The sequence below is a fragment of the Rhinolophus sinicus genome, chromosome 15, assembly GCF_057876585.1.
Source record: "Rhinolophus sinicus isolate RSI-liver-muscle chromosome 15, RSI-T2T, whole genome shotgun sequence".
Classification (NCBI taxonomy): Eukaryota; Metazoa; Chordata; class Mammalia; order Chiroptera; family Rhinolophidae; genus Rhinolophus; species Rhinolophus sinicus.
This window is the reverse complement of record NC_142515.1, coordinates 90,059,913-90,082,249: the sequence shown is the minus strand read 5'-3', so window position 1 is coordinate 90,082,249 and position 22,337 is coordinate 90,059,913. Positions and strand designations below refer to the sequence as shown.

General features: G+C 55.5%; 1 protein-coding gene across 2 annotated transcripts in view; it reads left to right on the top strand.

Moving 5' to 3' along the window:
- Nucleotides 1-3,476: 3,476 nt before the first annotated feature.
- The window catches only part of GFRA2 (GDNF family receptor alpha 2), an 86,399-nt gene continuing 67,538 nt past the window's right edge, over nt 3,477-22,337 (top strand). Inside the window, exons 1-3 of one of the 2 annotated variants that reach the window (XM_019744670.3) lie at nt 3,477-4,216; nt 9,409-9,723; nt 15,549-15,632. In XM_019744670.3, the coding sequence (XP_019600229.3) occupies nt 4,177-4,216; nt 9,409-9,723; nt 15,549-15,632 (439 nt within the window). In that variant the 5' untranslated portion in view covers nt 3,477-4,176. The remainder of the gene's footprint in view (nt 4,217-9,408; nt 9,724-15,548; nt 15,633-22,337) is intronic. The other variant, XM_074338274.2, reaches the window with a different exon arrangement.

Below are 22,337 nucleotides of genomic sequence, written 5' to 3'. Positions count from 1 at the left end.
AGTCTGGTCAGTTGACCTGTGCAGCGAATGCGTGCTTGTGTGTGTGTGTGTGTGTGTGTGTGTGTGTGTGTGTGTGTGCATGTACATGTGTATATGGGGGTGAGGCTGCAACCCTCTCCCCTTCCACTAGTTCTTCTGTCCTATCTCTGCTTCTTTACTGCTCTTGCCCTCCAGAGAACCCGTCCCATAAGACCAACAGGCCTAGAGAGGTAAGGGAAAAGGAAGAAACTAAAGGCCTAAACCAGGTGTCCTCTTTCCTGCCCCTGCACATGACAACTCCTAGATCTGTGATGGGGAGGGACCGTCTTGGGTGGGCAGGAGGCTCATGTGCTGGTGAGCTCAGCTGCCGCTGGAATGGGCCCTTGAAGGTGGTCCAAAGGATGCAGTACCTGCGGGCCTGTGAAAGCGTATCAGGGAACAGGGTTTGCATCTGCTGACTCTCCTCTCATGACTTCCTCTTGCAAGATCTTCTAGCCCTGATACTCTACAAGTAGTCTCTATTTCCCTTGAACCCCATAGCCTTTTCTCTCTGCCTTTTGTTTGTCACTTAGGTTTTATGTCTTGTCATGGGTTCCCAATTCTTCTTCTGGATCCCACAGGAAAGGGGTGGCATTTTATGAACAACTATCTGTGAACCTGGTGTTTCACTAGCTGCTCTGTGTATTGTATCTCATCTAATCTCTACAAGGTTGTTTTTTTTAATCCCCATTTTATAGATAACTGAGGTTCAGCAAGATGAAATTGCTTATGACTAGTAGGTGTTCATCTGTGTTTCCTCTGCAGATCCTGGCAGAGGGGCCCCTCACACATAGCAGATGCTCAGGAAATAACGGTGTGACACTTGGACTCTACCATATCTAAGGACAGCTCAGGTTGAGGGTTGGAGTTGGCAGAGAGTGGGTGGGATGTAATATGAAAAGCTCATATAGACAGGAGGAAAGAGAGGACCAAAGGTCAGAGAGTCCCACAGCCAAAACAGGCTGAAAGTTAGTCTGGCTGGTGTTGCCCGCTGTCCTTATGAAGGCGGGTGACCCCTGAGTCCCTGGAAAGCCTCAATCACTCACCTCCTGCTTCTAGATTCCTCTCCCTCCACCACAGGAAATCAGTGGGAGCCAACCCCTGGGTATCCACTGCTGCTTTCTTAGCCCCTTCACTGAAAAGAGGGCAGGGCAAAGCTCCCATATACAGAGTTTTCCTCCTTATGTCCAGTGAGGGTTAAAAGACATTTAAAAACAGTTTTGGAGGAGGGCAAGGGATGTACTGAGCAGTAATTTTGGAGCCTGGAGTAGAGCTCTTGGAAGAGGGATAAGCTGAGAGGGATACAAAAAATGTGGAAGTAATGGCGGTATCTGGGCCACTGGAAGACCCTGGAAGTAGGGGGAGAGGTAGAAAGTTCATACACGCCAGGCTCCCAGCTTCTGGCCTCTGGTCGGGGACTACCCAACAGTGTAATTCCTGTTGGGTTTTTCATCCTCTAACCTACACTTTTCTGAAGCCCGTCCCCGAAGTGTCCCAATTTTGGGGAGGAAGCCAGGAGACCTTGTCTGATCTTAACTGATTTCCTAGAACTGGAGAGGTATGACAGGAGGGAAGCCCCCAGGGGGCTCACCCCAGCTCCAACCCCCAAGCTCTCTTGGCCCAGGTCCTCCACTAACCTAGGGCCGTACCTCATCAGACACTATTCCACCGCTGCGACAGGGTGGAGGGACGGCCAACGCCCCGAGATGCGCCAAATGAGAGAGGCGTTCAGAGCTCAGCGCTCCCAAGGCAGGGAAAGCCACGTTCCCGCCTAAATCCGCAAAATGGAAGTTGCTCCCTCTAGCTTTCCCACGAGCGAAGGCTGCGGGTTTTGTGAGTGATCCCTCCCTTCGCGCCCAGGTCGATTTCTCTCTAGCATTTACTCTTTTCCAGAGTCTTGTACATTTAAAAATGCATCTTAAAAGGCACCACCAACTACGCCTTAGATGGAGCTCAGATACGGTTTGGGGTACAGCGGAAAGTTTTTGAAGCACTGGGTGTACCCCACCCCAGCACACCGGGTGAGCGCGGAGCTGCATGCAGGAATTTGTGCGCCAGACCGAGGGGTGCAGGCAGCGCTAACGTATTGAGAACGCGTCAGGAGGGAGCGTGAAACGGGAGTGCCTGGCGTGCATGCGTGGGTGTGTACCCCCGCGTGTCCCCAGCCCCGCCGCCACGCCCTTCTTGCGAGAACGTGTCAGCAACCTCACCTCTCCTCTTCAGCCCTTTCCCAGTTAGACGCTTCCTTTTTGGTGTTCCTGGGCGTTTATTGTAAATTCTGTGACTAAAACACACCAGTAAGCCTGGCCCTTCGACAGATGGATCAATCACCCCCTTCCCGGCTGGAGGAGGGGGACTCCACCCGAAGCCTAGGCTGCGAGGAGCTGCCCACTGCCCAGGAGAGCTTCCCGGTGCCCAGCCACTGCCGAGCGCGGAGTCGCAAGCCTGGCGCTGAGCCCTAGCTGGGTGATTTCTGGGCGCTCCCGCCGGCGTACGGAGCAAGCCCCCGCCTGCCCCATTCGGCGTGGTTCGGGCAGGTTTGGCTGCCCTGGAGGTGGCGGTCAGGGCGGCCGGCTCGGCAGCCTTCTGCCAGCGCCAGGGAGGAGAGAGTAGGGAAAGGGAATCTCGAAGGGTTGCGACGCTAGGCGTGCGGGGGGCGAGTGCGCCACGGGCGTGCGAGGAAAGTTCTCGAGCTTCGCGTGGAATGCACACGTGTATGTGTGCAAGGGGCTAGACCCGGGCCAACGGGCTGCACCGAGACGCTGGCGGCTGGCGTCCGAGGGGTCCTTCTTTTCCCTGGCGCCTCCGGGGAGACTCTCGGCTCCGGTTCCCCAGCCTTGGACGTAGCCGCGGGAGGAGGGTGTAGCTCCCTCCCCACACCCCAGCCGCCAAACGGGGTTTTTCTTTTCTACTGCTCCTCCTCCAACCCCCGGGATGACTGGGGGTCCTGGACTCGGCGGCCTTGAGCTTCCGCTGACCCTCCTCCGGCGTCCACAACTCGGTGGCCGAGGGGGCGGGGCAGGGGTGGGGTGGGGGTGGGAGAGCGCAGCCAGCCCGCGGCTGGAGGTGGGGGTGGGGTGGCAGGAGCGCGGAGGATTTGGGGGTTTTGCGCGGCAGCCGGGGGAGCCCGTCAGTTTTCGGCCCAGGCAGCAGGTCAGTCCAGGGAACAGCGGGCGGCCGAGCTCTTTCAGCCAGCGTTCCCCGCGACACCGCCGTGCTGCCGCTGCCACCGCTGCAGAGTGTCGCTGCTCCGCCGCGCCCGCGCCCCGCGCCGCCAGTCGCCTGGGAGCCCCAGCGCCGAGCCCCCGGCGGAGGAGAGGGGCGCGGGCGCGAGAGCCGAGAGCCGAAGCGAGGGAGCCGCGAAGGGGGAAGGGGGCGGGCGGAGGGAGGAGCGGGAGAGAGGGAGAGGGGAGGGAGAGAGGCGAGCCAGGGAGAGCTGGGGAGAGCGAGCAAAGAGCGAGAGCCCGGAGAGAAGCGGGAGGGAGAGGGAGGAAGACACTCGCACGCCGAGACTCGGGCACCAGAATTCCATTAGAAAAAAGTGAGCCGGCCAAGGGGTAGCGAAAGAAGGTTTTTTTGAATCTTTCCTTCGTCTTGGAGAGAAAGAAGCGACTCCAGTCTCGCGTCCTCCAAGCTCTCGCTGGATTGTTCCCTGGCGCTTCCCCCATCGGTGGATTGCTTTCTATTTGCGTTTTTTTTTTTTGTTGACCCCCACCCTCGCCGATTCCTTCCAGCCCTTCACTGTCCCATCACCTCTCCCCCCACCTCCTCCAGCCCCTCCAGAGGAGCACAGGGGATCGGACCCACGGGGACCCGCGCCTCCCGGACCAGCAGAGGGACGGCAGACCTCGGGATCGCTGTCGGCTGGGAAGCAGACATCCACAGATATACCTGTGCATTTGATTTTAGTGGGCAAGGGGGCTTCGGGAGGCGCCCACCGCCCTCCTCTCCCCACCCCCTCCAGCCAGAGGCGAACATCGCAGGACTCAGGATATTTATCGGGTGGACTCGCTGGGATCTCCGCATTGGATTTGGGGCTGATTATCACTGCTTGGGTATTATTACTGTTGTTATTTTTATTTTACCCAAGGGAGAAAGACAAAAAGAAACAAAAACACCAAACAACCAACCACAAAAAACCTGTGGGATTTATTTAACATGATCTTGGCAAACGCCTTCTGCCTCTTCTTCTTTCTAGGTGAGTACCTGCAGGCGACGAGGGCAGCAGGTCCGCTGGAGCCTGGGGTGCCGCGCGGGGCTGCGCGTACGGGCGCCTGCGAGCAGCCGGGGACTTGGGGATGGGCGTGCGGCGAGCGGGGCGCCGGGGAGCGAGGCGGCCCGGGCGCTGCCAGCCGAGCAGGGCCGTGCGCGAGGCTGCGGGCAGAGGGCAGGAGCCGGGGTTGGCTGGTTACACGAGGGGGTCTGGAAGGAGACTTAGCACACCCAAGCCATCCCCGCGCGCACACACTCATGCGCGCGCGCGCGCACACGCACACACACACACACACACACTCGTCATTCACACACAATGATAGCACTCATTTCTCTCAAAATAATGGGCAACTTAAGAAAAATAAATCCAACTCGATCTGGAAGAGAGGAGGGAGGGAAGAGACTCAGTGTCGGGAGAGAAAAATCCTGCCAATGAGAAAAATCCTGCCAATCCCTCCTTTCCCGGCTCCCCGGTGGATGGTGGTGGAGGGCATGGGTGTTTCACCAGTAGCTCCTGGTTGGACATCTCTGTGTGGGGAGGGCTGGCAGCCATCCCCCACCTAGCAATCAACCTCTGGAGAATGCACCCCGTTTCCAACTCCCTGAACCTCTTCCTTCGTCTCTACTCCCTGGTACACTTTTCAAGTTTCTCCTACCTTTTACCCTCCCCTATGTCCAGGCCCAGTCACAGGGGTGGGCGGGTGTGTGTGTGTGTGTGTGTGTGTGTGTGGAGGGTTGTGAGCTGTGTTCACTGCTTTCCCGGTCTTACCTCTGGAGACCGGGGGACCCTGTAGCTGGTGCAAAGAAGAAGGAGGGAGGCCAAAGTTTGGGTGATGTAGGAGCGGTAATGAAAAAACTGGATCGGAACTACTGCTTATTCTGTAAGAACCCCAAGGGCAGGAAGGAGGGCTGCCTGGTGCTGGGGACCCTGGGCAGTCTCTTTCCCACCCAGAATTCCCAACCCTGGTCCTCTCTTTTATGCTCTATGAGATCTCAGCTGCTTGGGAAGTTGGTAGAGAGGGAGCCTTCTGGGAGTGGAGCTGAGGAAGAGGGTGTTTGCAAGGCTGTGTGCTGACTGGGAGTCCCAGGCAAGGCTGCTCCAGGAGCAGGTGCTGTCCAGGGAGCTGGGTGACGGTGTGTGTGTGTGTGTGTGTGTGTGTGTGTGTGTGTGTGTGTATGTGTCTCAAAGGAGCACATATTTGCTTTAGTGTGGGTGCTATTACTACCACCCTGGCCTGCTGTGTGGCCAGTGGTGAGCCAGGCTGCCTCGCTGGGTCATGAGTACATGTTGTTCCTCCTGAAGGAGGGGAGAGGGGATGGCCTGGGGAGGTGGGTGCTGGTCTCAGAAAGATGTGGGTGGACTAATAAGTGCCCCCTGACTAGGACAGGGGATTCCGGTCACTGTTGGTTGGGCCCTGGGCCCTTGGTCCACCCCGTTTTCTTTCCCCTCTCCTAGGCATGAGTTCCCCAGGGGGCTTAGCCTTGCTCTAGGGTGTGGTCACCACTGTTCTGCTGTCCTAAGCCAGAGGCAGCTTCTCAGGTGGGAGGGGCTGAGGGAGGAAGGTGGGTAGGTGTGCTGGGCCCACTGAGATCCTGCAGCCCTTCCTGGCAACCCTCTGCAAGTGGACTCTCATTCAGAAGGGGCTGCTATAAAACCTGACCTTTTCTCCCACTGGTTTGAAAACCCAGCTTTCTGGGACCAAGTAGAAAATAAAATTATATTTCCTGGAAAAGCAGTCAGATTGCACGCTGCTGAGCTGCACACACACCCCAGGCCTGCAGGACTGCCAGGCATCAGTGTCTTAGGAGGACCCACAGTAGAGGCGAGCCGGATGGTTCCCTGTGATTTCCAGCCCAGACCCTCATGTTGCAGGCAGGCTTTTCCCAGCTGAGAGGGCTGAGGAGTCCACTCTGTTCTTATGGTGCATGTGTAGGGGTGTGTGTGAGAGCGTGTGCTGGTCAGAGATGCTCACCCTGGTGTATGCGACCCTGGGGGCTGAGGGGTGAGAGAAGGGGGTGAGAGCAGTAGAGGAGTGGGGTCAGCAGCCCTTTTGGTCAGAGCCCTTCAGTTCCTTGTCCTTGAGAAGTCCCTTTCCAAAACTAGGTGAGGGGTTAACCGAGTGACCACAGGACATTGAAAGGCTCTGGGTTAGGCCAGCCAAGAAGGAAGGGATAGGTTGGTGATAAGGAAACTCCAGCCCTAGGGCCCCTTTCCCAGCAAGAAGCGCACAGTTGGGAGTTGGTTGGTGATTCCATTTGGGGAGAGGTTTTTCTGGACTTGGGTTGGGGGCATGGTGAAGCATGTTCCCAGGAGCAGGGCCGTTAGTGTGCCCCTCTCAAGGTTCTGAGGGCGGTCTGGGGCACAGAGGCCTTTTCGGCCCAGCCCTTCTGATCTCCAGTGTTGACATGCCCAGGGACACAATGAGATGGGGAAAGCTACTTGGGTGGGGTGGGAGGGTCTGGTCAGAGGGCTCACTTCCCACTGGCATCACAGCTCTTCTGGGGACACTCATTGCAGGAGGGTGACTGTAGCTCTGTGTAGTTGCTCAGTCTCCAGTGTCTCTAGAAGCTCTTCCAGGTGTCTTTCTTGATGGATCTGAGTTTTCTCCCAATCTAGAACTTGGAAACATCATCAGGATACATTCTGACCTTCACTTTCTCAGAATTCTTGGCCCTGAGTTGCCATGATTTCTTTCTCTGGCTGGGCTTGAATGCTTCCAGGGGTCATGACACCAACTGGAAGAGTCTGGGACAGGTGGCAGTCAGGCAGTTTGGTGAAAGGATGCACCAGCATCTCCTGCCCCAGTCACATGTGTCAGCTGGCAGGATGGGGGAAGCCCTTGCTTTTGGCACAGGAGCCAGGATTCTGTAAGGATTGTCTCTAGGGCTCTAGACCCCACCTGTAGGGTAGGCAGGGTAAGTGTTATTGTCCCACCCCCCTGGGCTAATATCCTGATGGGCAAGCCTGCTGAGGGTGCCCCTTTCTCAGTGCACCTCAGGCACAGTCAATATGGGAGGTGAGAAGCCAGCTGGGATGCTGGGATGAGTGAAATCAGTGGAAAGCCAAAGACTGGGTTGGTCTTAAGGCTCCAGCCGGCTGGCTGGCTGGTTAGGTGGACGCAGCAGGTGCAAATGAGGCCGGGTCAGCTCCGCTGCTCCTGGTGGCCCAGGTGCACCAAGTTCTGCTCAGGGATCTAAGAATTTGCTGAATTCAGGAAATAAAGCTGCTGCCTCGGCTTGGGTGGTGGACAGGGTCTGGGCAGATGTCTTACTGTCCATGCTGGCACTCCATGCTGGTTTCTTCTCTGGTCTCGGCTTAGCCTTCAGCTTTTCCTGTCCTGAGGAAAGAGGTATGGTTGGTGGGGGAAGGAAATGTCTATTGCGCTGGCCCCCGAGGCTTCCTCCAGGCCTACTCTCTGCCCTTCAGTAGGCCTCCTCCCCCTAGGAGCCAGATTCCTTTCCCTCCGTGTCTCTTTCGGGAGACAAGTTCACAGTGCAGTGCTTTACCTCTAGGTGTCGCTGTCTCCCTGCGGTAGCTCCCCCCTGAGCGCGGAGCGGGCTGAGGGGGCAGTGAAAAGTGGCCTTTCTGGGTAGACGTGGGGGGATTCTGAGGAGGAGACTTCTGGCCTAGGATCATAATATGTTTTGGGGTAGGATGGAGTGGAGGAAGCTTTTCAAATCACTCCTTGGGTCTTGGAAAAGGCAGTCTTGACTATAGGCTATGGTATGGCCTTTATCTAGGGCAGTATCTGGAGTGAGAGGCTCGGAGAGGACAGGGAGACCGGGAAGATGTCTATGATATGGGAAAGCATTTTGGGAGCTTGATTTTGAAAAGATCAAGTGGACCTCTCCGTGCCCTTCCCCTCTGAATCTTGTTCCCTGATCTCCCACCCTCCTGAGGACTGTGGGTTTGGACACTGGGGGTGAACGATGAGAAGGGGGGACCTTCACTTTTGGAGAAGCCAGGTTTCATGTATGAGACCAGCTGAGGAGCGATGCTCTTTCCCTTTTGTAATTGCCTTCATATTTGCCTTTTGGGGAGAAGACAAAAGGGAGAGACAGAGGGCAAGAGGGTTTCAGGGGAGGGCGGGAAGTGAGGAAAGAAAGAGAAAAATAAATAGGAGGTGACTGGAGAGAGAGCGATTGAGAGACGGATAGGGAGAGACAGAGAACAAGATTATTCAAAGAGAAATGGTGATAGAGAAATAGACCTCTTAGGAGGAGGTGAGAAAGAGAAAAGTGAGATAGAGAAACAGGAAAAAGGTGGAGAGAGAGAAACGAAAATAAAATGAAGTTGCTCTCAGGCGTACCTGCTGGATTTTCTTTGGTGGGGGCTGGGGTGGAGATTGTCTGTGGAAGGCACGGTTTCAGGCGGTGGCTGCTGCAAAGTTAGACTGGGAGGTGTGGTGGGGCTGGGTGGGACTGTGGTACACCTCAGACATGGGGTCAGGCTGGTCTCTGGGTCTTCTCTTAAAGTCTAGGAACTCAGAATAAATAGGCTAGGGGTTCAAGGAGCCTTTGCAGCCTGTGTGTGACTTGAATTGTCATCTCCCTGCTTTGGGCCTCAATTTCCTCAGGGTAAAATCGGGCCGGACTCTGTGGTGTCTAAGGTCCTAAAGGCTATGACAGTTAATTACTGTCTGCCTCTTTCACAGTTTAACCAGTGCTTTGGTGGACCTCTGGCTGGAACTGAAGTTGACAGGAGGCATAGGGGCTATGAATGGGCTCCCGCCTCTGCACACGCCAGCAGGCCCTGCACCCTGAAGTTCTCTGCTGAGGTTGTCACTGTCTTCTCTGGCTTCCTGGCATCTTGGACTGTCTGTGGTCTTGCCCGAGGGGCTTCTGGCTTCACAGTGCTTTGCTTCCAGGTCCAGGGCACATGCTGAGGGGTGTGTGGTTGCAGCCGGAAGTGCATCTGATAGAGGAAGTACATCTGATAGTCTGGAAAGAATGGCAGCTTGAGTTCTCCTTGGGTTTTGAGGAGGGAAGTTGGTGCCTTGGGACCAGCAGCCCTTCCTGAGACCTGCTCTGTTGGGAGAGGTGGCACTGAGTGGGCCTTGATGTGCTTTGGAGTAAATGGGTGTGAGGTTCCAGAAGGGCCTGACCCCCAGCCCTGCATCTTGGGTGGGAGACTGTGGCGGTCCTCACTCATGCTTGTCTTCCCTCCCCACCACCCAGAGGAGACCCTCCGCTCTTTGGCCAGCCCTTCCTCCCTGCAGGGCCCCGAGCTGCACGGCTGGCGCCCCCCAGTGGATTGTGTCCGGGCCAATGAGCTGTGTGCCGCCGAATCTAACTGCAGCTCCCGCTACCGCACGCTGCGGCAGTGCCTGGCGGGCCGGGACCGCAACACCATGCTGGCCAACAAGGAGTGCCAGGCGGCCCTGGAGGTCCTGCAGGAGAGCCCGCTGTACGACTGCCGCTGCAAGCGGGGTATGAAGAAGGAGCTGCAGTGCCTGCAGATCTACTGGAGCATCCACCTGGGGCTGACAGAGGGTAAGCCTGGCTGGGTGGGGGAGGTGGCCAGATGTGTGTGTGTGTGTGTGTGTGTGTGTGTGTGTGTGTGTGTGTGTGTGGTGGGGGTGGGGAGCGCTGCGGTTCAGAGGAAGGGCTAGGTGATGGAGTGAACTGGCCAGCTTTCTAGTCCTCTCTGCTGGGGGGAAACTAGATCCCCAGGAAGTAGTTACCCAACCTAGGAGGGCAGCTGAGGAAGAGGGAGGGTCAGGTGAACACTGCTGGAGAAAGAAGCCAGGAGCAGGGGTTGTGGGGAGAGGAAGTAAGCCGGGGACAGAAGGACCTACGACTATATGAGGTGGTCACAGGAGGTGAGTAAGAGTCCCAGGAAGATGGAGAAGTGAGAACAGAAGCGAGAGAAGGGTAGACCTGCAGAGCTGAACGGCCAGCCCGCCAGTCACTGCCACTCCCATTGCTTACCCACCGAAGTGAGGCCTGGCCCCTTCCCGCTCTTCCTGCTCTCAGGAGGCCTGCTCTTCAGGTCGCTTCCTAATCCCGGGACTGGGCCTAAGCACCTTTTACAGAGCTTGGAGCAGTGTGAGGGCAGCACGTCCATATCATTCGGCAATCCTGTCCCCAAGTCCCAAAGCGGAACCTGTATCACTCCCCCCACAAGACCAATTCCCCCGTTGACTTCTCCTGCAGACTGGAGTGTAGAGGATTTGCATATTCTGTAGGAGGGTTGGCCACCTGGGTCAGACGTTCATTTATTAATTCAACAACTGTTTGAGAGTTTACTGTCTGCTAGGCATTGTGGGAACAGTCGTGAACAAGCTGGGGCTGCCTCTGCCTTGATGGAGTTCATAGTCTGGGGGTGCAGATAAGTGAGGGGCGTTCTGTTTTTTGGTGGTGAGAGTGCTGTCGGAAGCACTGGAGGCTGTGGTAGCACTGAAGGGCATCTAATCCCTTGTAACAGAACCCAGAGAGCCTTCCTGGAAGAGGCAGCCTCCCAGCTGAGCCTAAAGAGTGTGGTGCAGTTACGTGGTGAAGGGAGGTGCAGGGAGTGTGGGAGGTGCAGGGAGGGCTGGGTAAAGGCCTGCATGGGAGAGAGCTGAACTCGCTTACACACCTGCAGGTGACTCAGTACGTGGAGGGAGGACGTGGGGTGGGGTGAGGAGAGGTGGGGTGCATGGGATCTGGTGGACAGCAGGCCACCCTGGATGGTTGTAAGTGAGATCATCCTTGAGCTCTGCTACAGGACGATGCCTGTGTCGTTCCATGAAGAGAGCAGACCGGAGAGACCTGAGGTGCTGTGTGACACAGGCCAGGAATCATGGCGGCTGAACAAGGATGGGTCCGGAAAGGAGGAGGGTCCAAGAGCTAGACAGGAGGTGGAACCCACAGATCTTGGTGAAGGGAGTGAAGAGTCATGGAGGGACCCTGTTTCTGTCTTGGGAGACTGGGTGGGGGGTGGGGCCAGCCATAAGAGCAGCAAAGCTTTTGAGCAGGGGGAGGGCAGGGAGATGATGAGTTTATTTGTGGTCATGTGCCTCTCTTTGGCCATGCCCTGCAGACAGCTGGGGATGCAGGGCTGGAGCTCAGGTGACAGAGATTTAGAAGTTGCCATCAGCTTGTAGGTAGGAACCAGGGCCAAGGGAATGGGTGCAATCACCCTGGGAGGATGGTAGGGACGGAGCCCCCAGGACCCCCAACATTTACAGATGGGTAGGGGAGGAAGGGGGGGCCTGCAAGGGTGACTGAGGAGGCTCAGAGAGAGGTGGGGGGACAGCAGGAAACCAGGGAGGAGCTCACTCAGAAGGAAGGTGTGGATCAGCCTCCAGTACTTGAGGTTCAGCAGGAGAGAAGGTGGAAAAGTGTCCCTGATGCCTTGGGCGTGAGCTTCTTAGGTGGCTGGGAGCAGAAGCCTGGCTAGGGAGTGAATGGGAGGTAATTGGGGAGCTGGGGATGATGAATGTGGACAGCAACTTGTAGAATTTTATGTGTGAAGAGGAGAGAACAAAGGATGACTGTGTTTTTTTTTAAAGATATGAGAAGGTTGAGCAGTTGAAATTCTAAGGCACTACAGTGGTGATTGAGTTACTGAGGTGAAGGAAAGAGGGGTGCTCTGTGGATAGTGCCTAGGAGAAGGGACGAGGTGGGTTCAGTGAGGGGGTTAGCCTTAGGTCAGAGGAGCAACCCCGCCTCCAGGTGCTGGAAGGAAGGTGGAAATGGACCAGGTGTGGAGGGCAGATAGCGAGGGGTTCCTGACCAGTGGCCAAGATAGTTCAACTATGCCCTGAATATGGAAATAAGCCGTGCATATAATTATTAATAGTATCAGCACCATTCATAACAGTGATTCCTTATGAATCAGGTGGTCACTCTTCCCATTTCTGGCAACTTCAAGTCCTAGAACTGGAAATGAGTCAAGAGAGGGGCCCACACACTTTGTTCTCCATGTGTGGAGCTGTCTGCGCCCCAGGCTGACTCTGTATTGCACAGAAAATTAAGGTCCCTAATTCAGGGAGCTGGGCTGTCTAGTTTCTTGTTTTCTTTCCTGCAGTCTTCTGTTTCAACCCAAGGGAGATTGGGCAATAAGTTGGGGTGGGTGTCCTATGTGCTGCGGAATGCAGAGGGGAGGGAACAGAAGAACTGCCAGCCAGGAGGGCTGGGTGGGCCACCTAAGGACCTTGCCGTCTGATGGGCGCCCTCTGACATCACCGCATCAGAGCGCAGAGGACCTTCTGATTATACGCGGGTAATGAGGCGCTTGGATAATAGCAAGCATAATATACATTTATGCTGTGGATTGCCCTGTGGTCTTGAAGGCCCCTTTGACCCAGAAATGCCTGGCTGGAGTTGGCTCGGTTCTAAATCCTGAGATGGTTTGTTGGGTCAGTGACTCAACAAACATCTGTTAAGCACCTATTGTGTGCTTCAGAAGATAACAGCATGAAGAAGCCATGGTATGGTCCCTGTACCAGCCCTCACACAGGTTGGGAGGCCCTTTCCCTGGACCCATTCTAGAAAAGCAGACCCCCAGTTTTTCTCATTCCTCAGAACCCTGCCCCCTCCCTGAGTCTTGGGGGCCAGAGGTAGTTTCTGCCCAGGGCTGACCAGGGGAAGCCAAGAGGCCTTTTAATAGTAGGTACTGTTCCTGTGAGTGACAGGATCTATCTGAGACGTAGTTATTTATGGCACGGGGGAAATGGTCCACCGAGCACTTCCTCCCTATTCCTTAATAAACCGAATAATGTGGCTTGGGCCTGGGTGGGATAGGGGGAATCGGGGGAGACCTATGTGGGTCTGGGCTTTGATTCTTGGCTTCTCCTTGGCCCCTGCCGGTGGGTGAAAGTCCCCTGGAGACTTGGCCCCACACATCTCCCTCTGCCTGAGGCTGAGGCTGTGGCCATTGGAAAGAGCTCATGCGGGCAGCAATGTGGCCTCTACCGAGCTCCTACGTGGTCCCAACTGCAAAGAAGCTGGAGTTATTTGGTCCCACTCCCATTTTGATGGGGAAGCTGATATGCAGGAAGGTGAGGTGGTATCCCAGGGCACACAGCAAGCAAGTGCATGGCAAGCTGACTTTTCATCTGGCCCCTTTACCCTGACCTGGGGGAGAGCCTGTGGCCTTGGGCCTGTCTTCCCTTTTCATCCTCACCACCACCATCACCACCGGTATTTACAAGGTGGGGCTGTTGCTGTTGGCTGCATGGGGAACTCGAGACTACCTTGTTGCCTTCTCCAAAGGTGGCGCTGAAGTTCCGGGTCACTCTGGTCCTTCAGATGTGAAAAGCCAATGCCTCCCACATGTCCTCTCCCAGCTCATGGCCCAGGAGCCTGATGTCCTGTTTTGGTTTCAGTCTGGCTGCCGGGGATGCCCGAGTGGCCAGGCCTCAGATTTCCCACTGGTGGATTCTGTTGACTTAAATAGGATGGGCCCCTTCCAGCCAGTGCTGTGAGAGGCTGTTTTCCCCCAGAGATCCCCTAGCCAATCATACTGGCTGATCTGTACCTAGGTGCAGACCTGTACCAGATGCAATAGAGAAGGACAGGCCCTGCGCGGGGCCAGCAGTCCAGCTGGGGGAAGACCAGTCCTGTGAAGAGTTAAACCACAGCAGTACTTGTTTAAGAACAGTGTGGTTTCAATAACACTTCATGTTTGGAGACAGCGTTCATAGTGATTAAGTGCTTAGACTCGGTAGCCAACTGCCTGGGTCTGAAGCCTGGCTCTGTCACTTTACAGCTGTGTGACTTTGGGCAAGTTATTTAGTGTCTCTGTGCCCCAGTTCCTTATTGGTAAAATAGGGAGACTAATGATCCCTACCTCATAGAGAAATTAGGAGGATTGAATGAGTTAGTACATCTAAAACACTTTCAATAGGGCTGGCACGTGGAAAACACAGTGTAACATCATTTTTATTATAAAAGTGCTTCCTAAGCACTTATGTTATTTGGCCCCAATGACTAGCGCTGGCTGGTGACCCCACCACAGGGAGTTTCTCCAGGGCTGGTGGGTAGAGATCATACAGGCCCCATGGGGAAGGTTGGAGACGGGTCTGATGGAATGAGGGACGTTTGAATCAGGTCGATCGTCAAATACTAGTTTGGCACCCACTGTGCCTCAGGCTGTGTATTGGGTGTTGTAGGGCGTGAGGTGCTGTACTGCTATGAGGGCAAGTGAAGGGTGGGCCATTTCTCCAGGGGAAATGTACTTCCCGTGTTATCTGGGGGTCTATGCCCTTTTCGGGGGGTCTGTCAATATAGCTGACAGCTGCCTTGCTCTGTGCACTGCTGAAGGTTGGTAAGGCCTCCAGTCCTGGCCTCTGGGTGACCTCAAGGGCCTGGCTGACTGAGCCGCCCCCCCCCCCCCGCCCCCCAGGCGGATTCCCAGGCCTGCTTCTGGATGGCTGGCACTTTCCTGCAGGTGATCCCTGTGGAGTCTGCCCACATGGGCTCCCCTAGGCAGGGGCTGCCTGCCGTGGCCCCGGGCCCTGGGTGGGTGGGAGATCGGTGCGTGAGGTGGGTCTTCCATGTCTCCCCTGCCCCTCCACACACATGCACAGCCTGAGTGATTCTTCATTGATTTCTTCTCACAGTAATGTCTCAAGAGGATAGTTCCTTTCCTGTGAGGTGTTAGCTGAGTGGGCGGGAGTCCAGTGAGGTGGTGGCGGGTCTCTAGGGCAGCCCTGTGTCATTTATCTCCTGTCGCTCCCTTGCTTTTCCTGTCGCCAAGCCTCGGACACACTCAAAGCCCCCAGGAGAAGTCTGAGGAGCCAGCAGGTGGTGGTGAAGACAGGTAGGGAGTGCAGGAGGGGGTCAGGTTGCCAGGGGCCTGGCACTAGGCTTCTGCTCAGATGACCTTTAGCCCTGTGTGATTCTGGTGTCATGATGGGAAGCAAAGAGGACATTCTGTGCTCTCAAGTGGCCTGAGCAGAGCCAGCCTGGTGTGATGGGAGAGAAAGCCAGTGTGAGGGCAAGGAGACCAGAGTCTAGCTCCAGGGCTGCCATGAGTCGCTCTGCGATCTCAGGCTGATTGCTTCACCTCTCTGGGCCACCTTTGCGCCTTCTCTGGTGAAATGAGAGTGTTGTATTGACGGATCGGACCTGGCCTTCCACAGACTATCATGGTTCTACCTCCCGCATGCCTTCTTTCCAGAAGCATTTGGAAGTCCTTAGAAGAGGGCTAGTCATGCTGGGAGGTCAGGAGAGAGTGGATTAGGCAGTCTGACCTGCTTCGGGGGACTTTCTGCTATTCTAGCTGGAGGAAATAACTCGCCCATGTGACATGTCTAACATTTCATTCATAACTTGCCCATTCACTTTGGGAAGGGGGCACTTGTGCGTGACGCTGTTCTCTCTTCCAGGTGAGGAGTTTTACGAGGCCTCGCCCTACGAGCCGGTGACCTCACGCCTCTCGGACATCTTCAGGCTTGCTTCAATCTTCTCAGGTAAGTGGGTTTGTGCTGGGGCCTCACTGCTTCTCCTCGGCATGGCAGATAGAGCCCTGGGCTTGGCTCAGGCATCCTGCAAGCCCCTTTACGTTTCTGAGCCTCATATCCTCATCTGTAAACAAGGAGACATAACACTCACCCCAAAGCTGTCTGTGGAGTAAAGCGTTTATGGGAATTGCTAGCGTTAGCCGGCCACGCAGCCGGTCTTGAATCTGAAACTGGATGTCACTCTCCTATTCTGTCACCTGTGTTTGCCTTACTGAGTCCTTCTTTCCAGTTCCCCAGCTCTTCCACTTTGGGGCTCTTTTACTTTGCTTGAGTTGCGCAAGCTCTTTGGGCCTCAGTTTCCTCAGCTGTGCAGTGGCGCGAGTACCTACCTTGTGGATTGTCGTGAGCTCTGAATGAGCGAGTGGTGGTAAAGGGGTCCGCATGCTGCTGGGTGAGCATTCAGGAAGCGTTATCTGGGTTTGTTGGCATTAGTGTCACTGCTGTTCGTTGTGCTCTGGGTTCCTCATGCTCCTGAGGTCCCCATGCCCTCACTCCTTGCACCCACTGAGGGGTCACCTGAGGGAGAGCTCTGATCCCCGGCCACCCCCATCCTGCCTGCCCATGGAGTGAGAAGGCTCAGGTTGAGCTCCAGTTTTGCTTGCCACCCATGGTCCACTTGTGGGAGCCCAATGAGTATTTTTGATTCTTCTTCTTGGTCTTGTGCCCTCTGTCATTTGGGGGACCAGTGGGCAGCCAGCGCCTGCTCGGGCACTGAGAGGGGCTTCTGGTCTTTAGGAGGGCTCTTTGGGGGCTGAGGGTGGGCTCTTCCTGGAGTAATCGCTGGTGCCCAAAGGTGGCGGGGTGGGCTTCTTCCCTGGGGTCCCTGTGTTTCCAGATGGTTTGGGGCAGTATTTGAGGCCTTCTGAAGTTCCTTTTGCTGTAACCAGGGTTTCTCCACAGCACCACTATTGACAGTGTGAGCTGGCTAATTTCTGTGGGAGGAACCATCCATCCTGTGCCTTATAGGATGTTTGGCAGCAACCCTGGCCTCTGCCCACGGGTGCCAGTAGCTCCCCCTCCCCAAGTTGTGATGACCCAAAATGTCTCCAGACATTGCCTGGGGGCACAATCACTGCCAGGTGAGAAGTGGTACTCTAAAAGGTGACACAGAAGATTCTCCAGTGAAACCCAAGCCCTTTCAAACGAAGAATTCTTTAAGACAATGTTGCCCAGCCTCCCCCCCCCCCCGCCATTATCCCCCTAAGGAGAAAACTTAATTTTCTCTAACGAGAGAAAGTCTGTCTTAGTTGGCTTGGGCTGCCATAATAAAATATCAGAGACTGAGTGGCTTAAACAACATTAATTTATTATCTCACATTTTGGAGGCTGGAAGTTCAGGATCAAGGTCCAGTAGTGTTCGGTTTCTGGTGAGAGCTGTCACTGACTTGTAGAGTGAGAAGTCTCTCTCCACTTCTCACTGTGTCCACATAGGGCTGAGTGGGACAGGAGACCTGGTGGAGGTGGGGAGGAGAAGGGGGGGAGAGAGAGACAGAGAAAGCGGTCTGTTCCTCTTCTTATGAGGCTACAGCCCTATTGGATCAGGGCCCCACCCTTACGACCTCATTTAAATTTACCTCCCAAAAGCCCTCTCTCCAAATACTGTCACATACAAATAACAACTCTTTGCGACGCACAATTCAGCCCCTAGCAAATGCCAAAGAATGAAATTTTCTCCGCAAGATTCAGTTTTGGAGGGCCACAAACCATTGTCATATCTACTTTGTGCTGAATCCAATTTTGTTCCCTTGGGGGTGACACCCTCCTCTCCTGTTGAGAATGCATGTCGAATGGATTGAGATGAGATGACACACGTATACCTGGTGGGAGAAATCCTGGACCCCCAGGAGAAAGGAGTCACTGGTTAAAGGGGGACCATTTGGACATGCCCTTGGGCCTTGGTGGCGGTGGTGAATGGAATGGAGACTTCAAAGGTGCTTTGTGTGTTGGGCCCCCTGGCCTGGGCTCTCACTGTCATAGGCCCTCGGTGGGATAATAGCAGAGATGTTATTTTTGGATAGAAACTCGCCTTGGACCCCTGCTTTGAGACAGTGCTCAGGGGCACAGATGCAGGTGGAAGTTATGGTGGACCTGTGGATGCGATGGTGGGGGTGACTTCCTGGCTCCGATGTACCCATTTCCCACCCTCCCAGTAGCTCAGGTACCAGTTGAGTACAGCTGCCTAGGCGGGAGCCATTGGGTTTCCCTCCAGTGAAGAAATACCTTTAACTTGCTCCCTGAAGGTTGCAGGTCAGAGGTCCTCATCTTAGCCAGGCCCGTGCTGCTTCCCAGACTCACATTAAGTATCTTCTTAGCAGAAAATCTTTACGGAATGTTGACAAGACAAATGAGGAAATTACTGTGTCTGCCGCTCATGGAATCAACTTCCTTTACCTGCGGCCCAGATATAACTGGGCGCACACAACCCTGGGTCCCTGTGTCTGGAGACCGCTCCCCACAGTGAGGGCAAGGCTTTGGGGTCTGTGACGGATTCCTCCTTGCTCCTGGTAACACGCCCTAGAATTGATGTGTGGGCGGCTCTGTCTGGGGAAACTTGGGTGCGTAGCTGGGTGGGGATTGCTACCAAGAAACCAAGCGGGCCGTGGTGGGCTCAGCAGAGAGAAGGCTGCATGGGGAGCTGGGAGGCCCGGGTTCCAGTGCCTTCTCTGCCACAAATCAGCCGAGGGGCTTAGGCAGGTCACTACCTGCTCCAGACTTTACATTTCCTTTCTGAAGAAGGAAGACATGGGTGTAGAGCAGGATTCCTCAACCTTTTCCCGCCAGGCTGCCCAGACAGCATCAGTGTTCTTTAGTACACTAGGGTGAGCAGAGCAGCTCGGAGCTCATGTGGTCTCAGGCCCCTGCTTGGCTGCCCTGTGGGCCAAGGGGTCAGTATTGGGCACGTGTATTACTGCCTGTAGTTTGCTGGCTGGGAAGGCCTGGCCTGCACCCAAGCCTTGGGTGCATACAAGGCTGCTGCCCTGTAGGGTGGTGTGGAGACGTTCTCATTTCCACACCCCCATATTTGGCTGTATGCTGCCCCACCACCACCTCTGTGTGGAACAACGGTGGGGTGGGGGGGTATCTCCAGGAGTCTTGGTGGCCCTCCTCTAGGCCACACTGCCCCCAATTGGGGCCCCAGAGACTGTTGTCTCTGGGGGGCTCAGTTGCTACTTTCTCTTTACCATCTACTGTCTGAGAATTGGGAGCCCTGGTGCAGGGCCCCTAGGAATGTGTGTTCTTCTCTATCTCTGGCCTTCTCTTTCTGCTGGGGTTCTTGGAAAGTCCTACTGGGATTCTGTTGACAAAGAAAGCTGCCAGGATTCCCCCAACACTCTGACGCCGGATACCATGGGGGCAGGGCAAGTCCTCCCGTCCTCTCTGCCCAGTTCAGACACAGGCCCTGGCTCAGTGACTGGTTCTGGGATTCCTGGTGTCCAGTTAGTCCCAAGTCCAAGACCAGGAGGAGAGCAGTCTGGGTCTGCCCTGAACCATGGCGACGGTGATGTTGGAGGCATCCAATGGCCTGCCCCAGCCGTATAGATGGGAAGGGAGACTTCATGGATAAGTGACGTTTGTCCTGGTTGGAGCACTTCAAACTGCCCTTGAAAACACGAAATGGAGTGTTCAGGGCACCAGTCCCACCTGGTACGTGGGATGAGTGTGGGCCTTGAGCCATCCAGTTCTGGGTTTGAATCCTGACTCATCCACTTACGGCTGTGTGATTTTAGGCCTCATGGTGGCCTTTTGGAGCTGTGGTGCCCATGTTTGTCAAATGGGAGTGTGATACCTGCCCGTAGGGTTGATAAGGAAACTTCAATGAGAGTGGATATAGGCTGAGCGACAGTGAGTCATCCTCTGTCTACCGAGGGCATTCAGTCGTGGCAGCGTACCTTCTACAGGGGGTGCAGGGGAGGAGGAGCTAAAGGTGAGCGTTCTTCCATCTCCAGGTGTCGTGTGAATACTGATTCCCAGCTGGTCCTATCTGGGGAGGCAGGAGAGGATGGACTAAGGTGGAGAGAAGAGAGAAAGCCTTCTTAGGGCAAAAGAAAGATCCTCCAGGCAGAGAGACGTTGTGAAGGGATGATGTGGAGAGTGAGGGAAGCAGAAATGCCCCATCCACCTGGAGGGAGGCCATCAAAGTAAGGATGAAAGGCCTTGGTAGTCCAGGCAGCGGTTTTCCTTATAACCACAGGCCACGCTGAAGGGAGAAGTGACAGGCAGATGGCCTCGGCTGGGCTGTCAGCAGGCGCTGCCTTGGCAGTCTTGGTGAGAGGCCAGGGCCTCAGGGCCTCTGGCATCCAGTGCAAGCGTTGCCAGATGCCCGGGTAGGAAACATATTTACGCAAACATGTCTTTTCTGCAGCTGGAAGGGAACTTTGAGATCATTACCTGATAGGAAAGGAAACTGAGGCCCAGAGAGAAGGTACAGACAGAGACCAAGGTTTGAATCCTGGTTCCACTCCTGCCCAGTGGGTGCCTCACCTCTAAGCCCGTTTCCTCTGGTATAACATGGGGCCGATAGAAACCCCTACCTCCCAGGGTTTTGGAAGGACTGAGTGAGATACAGCAGAGAAGTGCCTGACCCGGTACCTGGTACATTGCACTAAAACATGTAGCTACTAAAACTTCTTGTGGAATAATTTCTCAAGGTCGAATGGCAGGCCGTGGCAGGGCCAGCCTGGAACCCGGCATTTAGGCAACACATGCCTATGGTGATGCGAGGCTGCCTCCAACCCCTGAGCGTGCTGGGTGGGGGCTAGAGTGGGAGGTGACTGGGTGGTTTTCAGGGGACAGGGGGCCCCAGGGTTCCTGCTGAGCTGCTATGGCCTTGGTTGCTCCACTATGACTGGGTAGCGACACACGGAGGCTGGCGAGAAGCTGGGCTTGGGGCCTTTTGTGGGTAGAAAGAAGAAGAGATGGTGGTGTCCACCTCAGTTGGCAAGGACGCCTCTGGGTGGGCCATCTTGCTTGGATGGAGCCAGGACATGTTCTTGTTGGAGGCTCAGGTGGTCCCCTTTTGGGGGGCTCAGGAGAGGAGGGAACCCTACCCCTGTCAAGAAGCCCTGCAGAGGGCCCCGGAGAGGTGAACACCACTCTGCCCCCTGGTGCCATAGCACGTTGTCCTTTAGCATGGTGCTCACTGTCATGTGTTGGGGCTCACGTAGGACTGTGGGTGTTGGTCTCTGTGTCAGTGCTGTGCTCCTAACACAGCTCCAGGGAAGGTCCTGGAATAGTGGGTGGAACGTGGATTCTGAGGCCTGCTGGTCCCAGTTTTGAATCCTGGCCTTGACCCACCAGCTGGGTGACCACAGGTAGGTCACTTGACCCCTCTGAACCTCATTTTTACCATCTATAAAATGGAACAGTTCAGGGCGGCCAGATGGCTCAGTGGTTAGAGTGCGAGCTCTGAACAACAGGGTTGCCAGTTTGATTCCCACATGAGCCAGTGAACCGTGCCCTCCACAACTAGATTGAAGACAACGAGCTGCCACTGAGTTGCCGGAAGGGCAGCCGGATGGCTCAGTTGCTTAGAGTGCGGGCTCTTAACAACAAGGTTGCTGGTTCAATCCCCTGCAACTAAGATTGAAAATGGCGACTGGACTTGATGCTGAGCTGCGCCCTCCACAACTAGGTTGAAGGACAACAGCTTGGAGCTGATGGGCCCTGGAGAAACACACTGTTCCCCAGTATTGCCCAATTGAAAAAAAAGGAACAGTTCGACCTACCCTGTAAGGATTGGCGATGACGTGTGCACAGCTCCCTAACACGGTGCCGGAGCACGGAGCAGTGGGATGGTGGCCACAGGTGGCACTGTCACCGGCTGGAGGGTGTTAGGCCTGCACAAGGAAAGGTAACTAGCAGGTGTCCCGTGTGTGTCATGCATAGCAGTCCCTGAAGCTGAGAGAGGCAGATCATGGCTGGGTGCTCAGAAGTGCCTCTGGCAGAGGTGGGGCTGGGGCTGGGGCTGTGTCTGGAGGAGCACGGTTTGCTCAGTAAACATTGAGTGCTCAGTGGTTTCCACATAGACGCGGCTTTGAAGTGAATCAGACCCATGTCCTCACTGTCCAGTGGGCTAACAGGCACCCCCTTAGACACCCATTAAGCGGTTTATTGGTGGTGGTGTAGACAGAGTGCTGCCCCAGGAATCCAGGGAGGCTGCAGCTGGCAGTGTCTGGGGAAATCCGCGAAGTCTTGGAAGAGGAGAGAGTGGGATCTGGGAATGATGGCCCTGGCAGCGTCATGGCTCGGAGGCCTGGCCAAGCTCAGAGTGTTGAAGGAACCACTCATCTTCTGAGCCCGGTGGGCTCAGGGGACACTGAATAGAGACCCTTCTGGCAGATGGGAGATTGGTCTCTCCGGGGTTTCCTCCCTGACTCCTGCCCAGGACTTTTCCAGGACTGAACTCAGGGTTACTGCTTGGCGAGGGGTCCCAGGTCCCTGGGGAGGGACCAAGCTGCCCTTGGTGGTGGAGGGCTTCAGTCCCCCATGAAGGTTGCCTCAGCGGCTCTAGCGGGGGTGGGAGAGGAATTGGATCTGACTCAGTTATGGTGGATGCCTAAGGGGCACTGAGGGTGCGCCTGAGCCTTTGTGCCCCGAGCCCCTTCTCCCCTTGGGTTGCAGAAGACTGGCAAGCGAGGGCTTTATCAATTCATC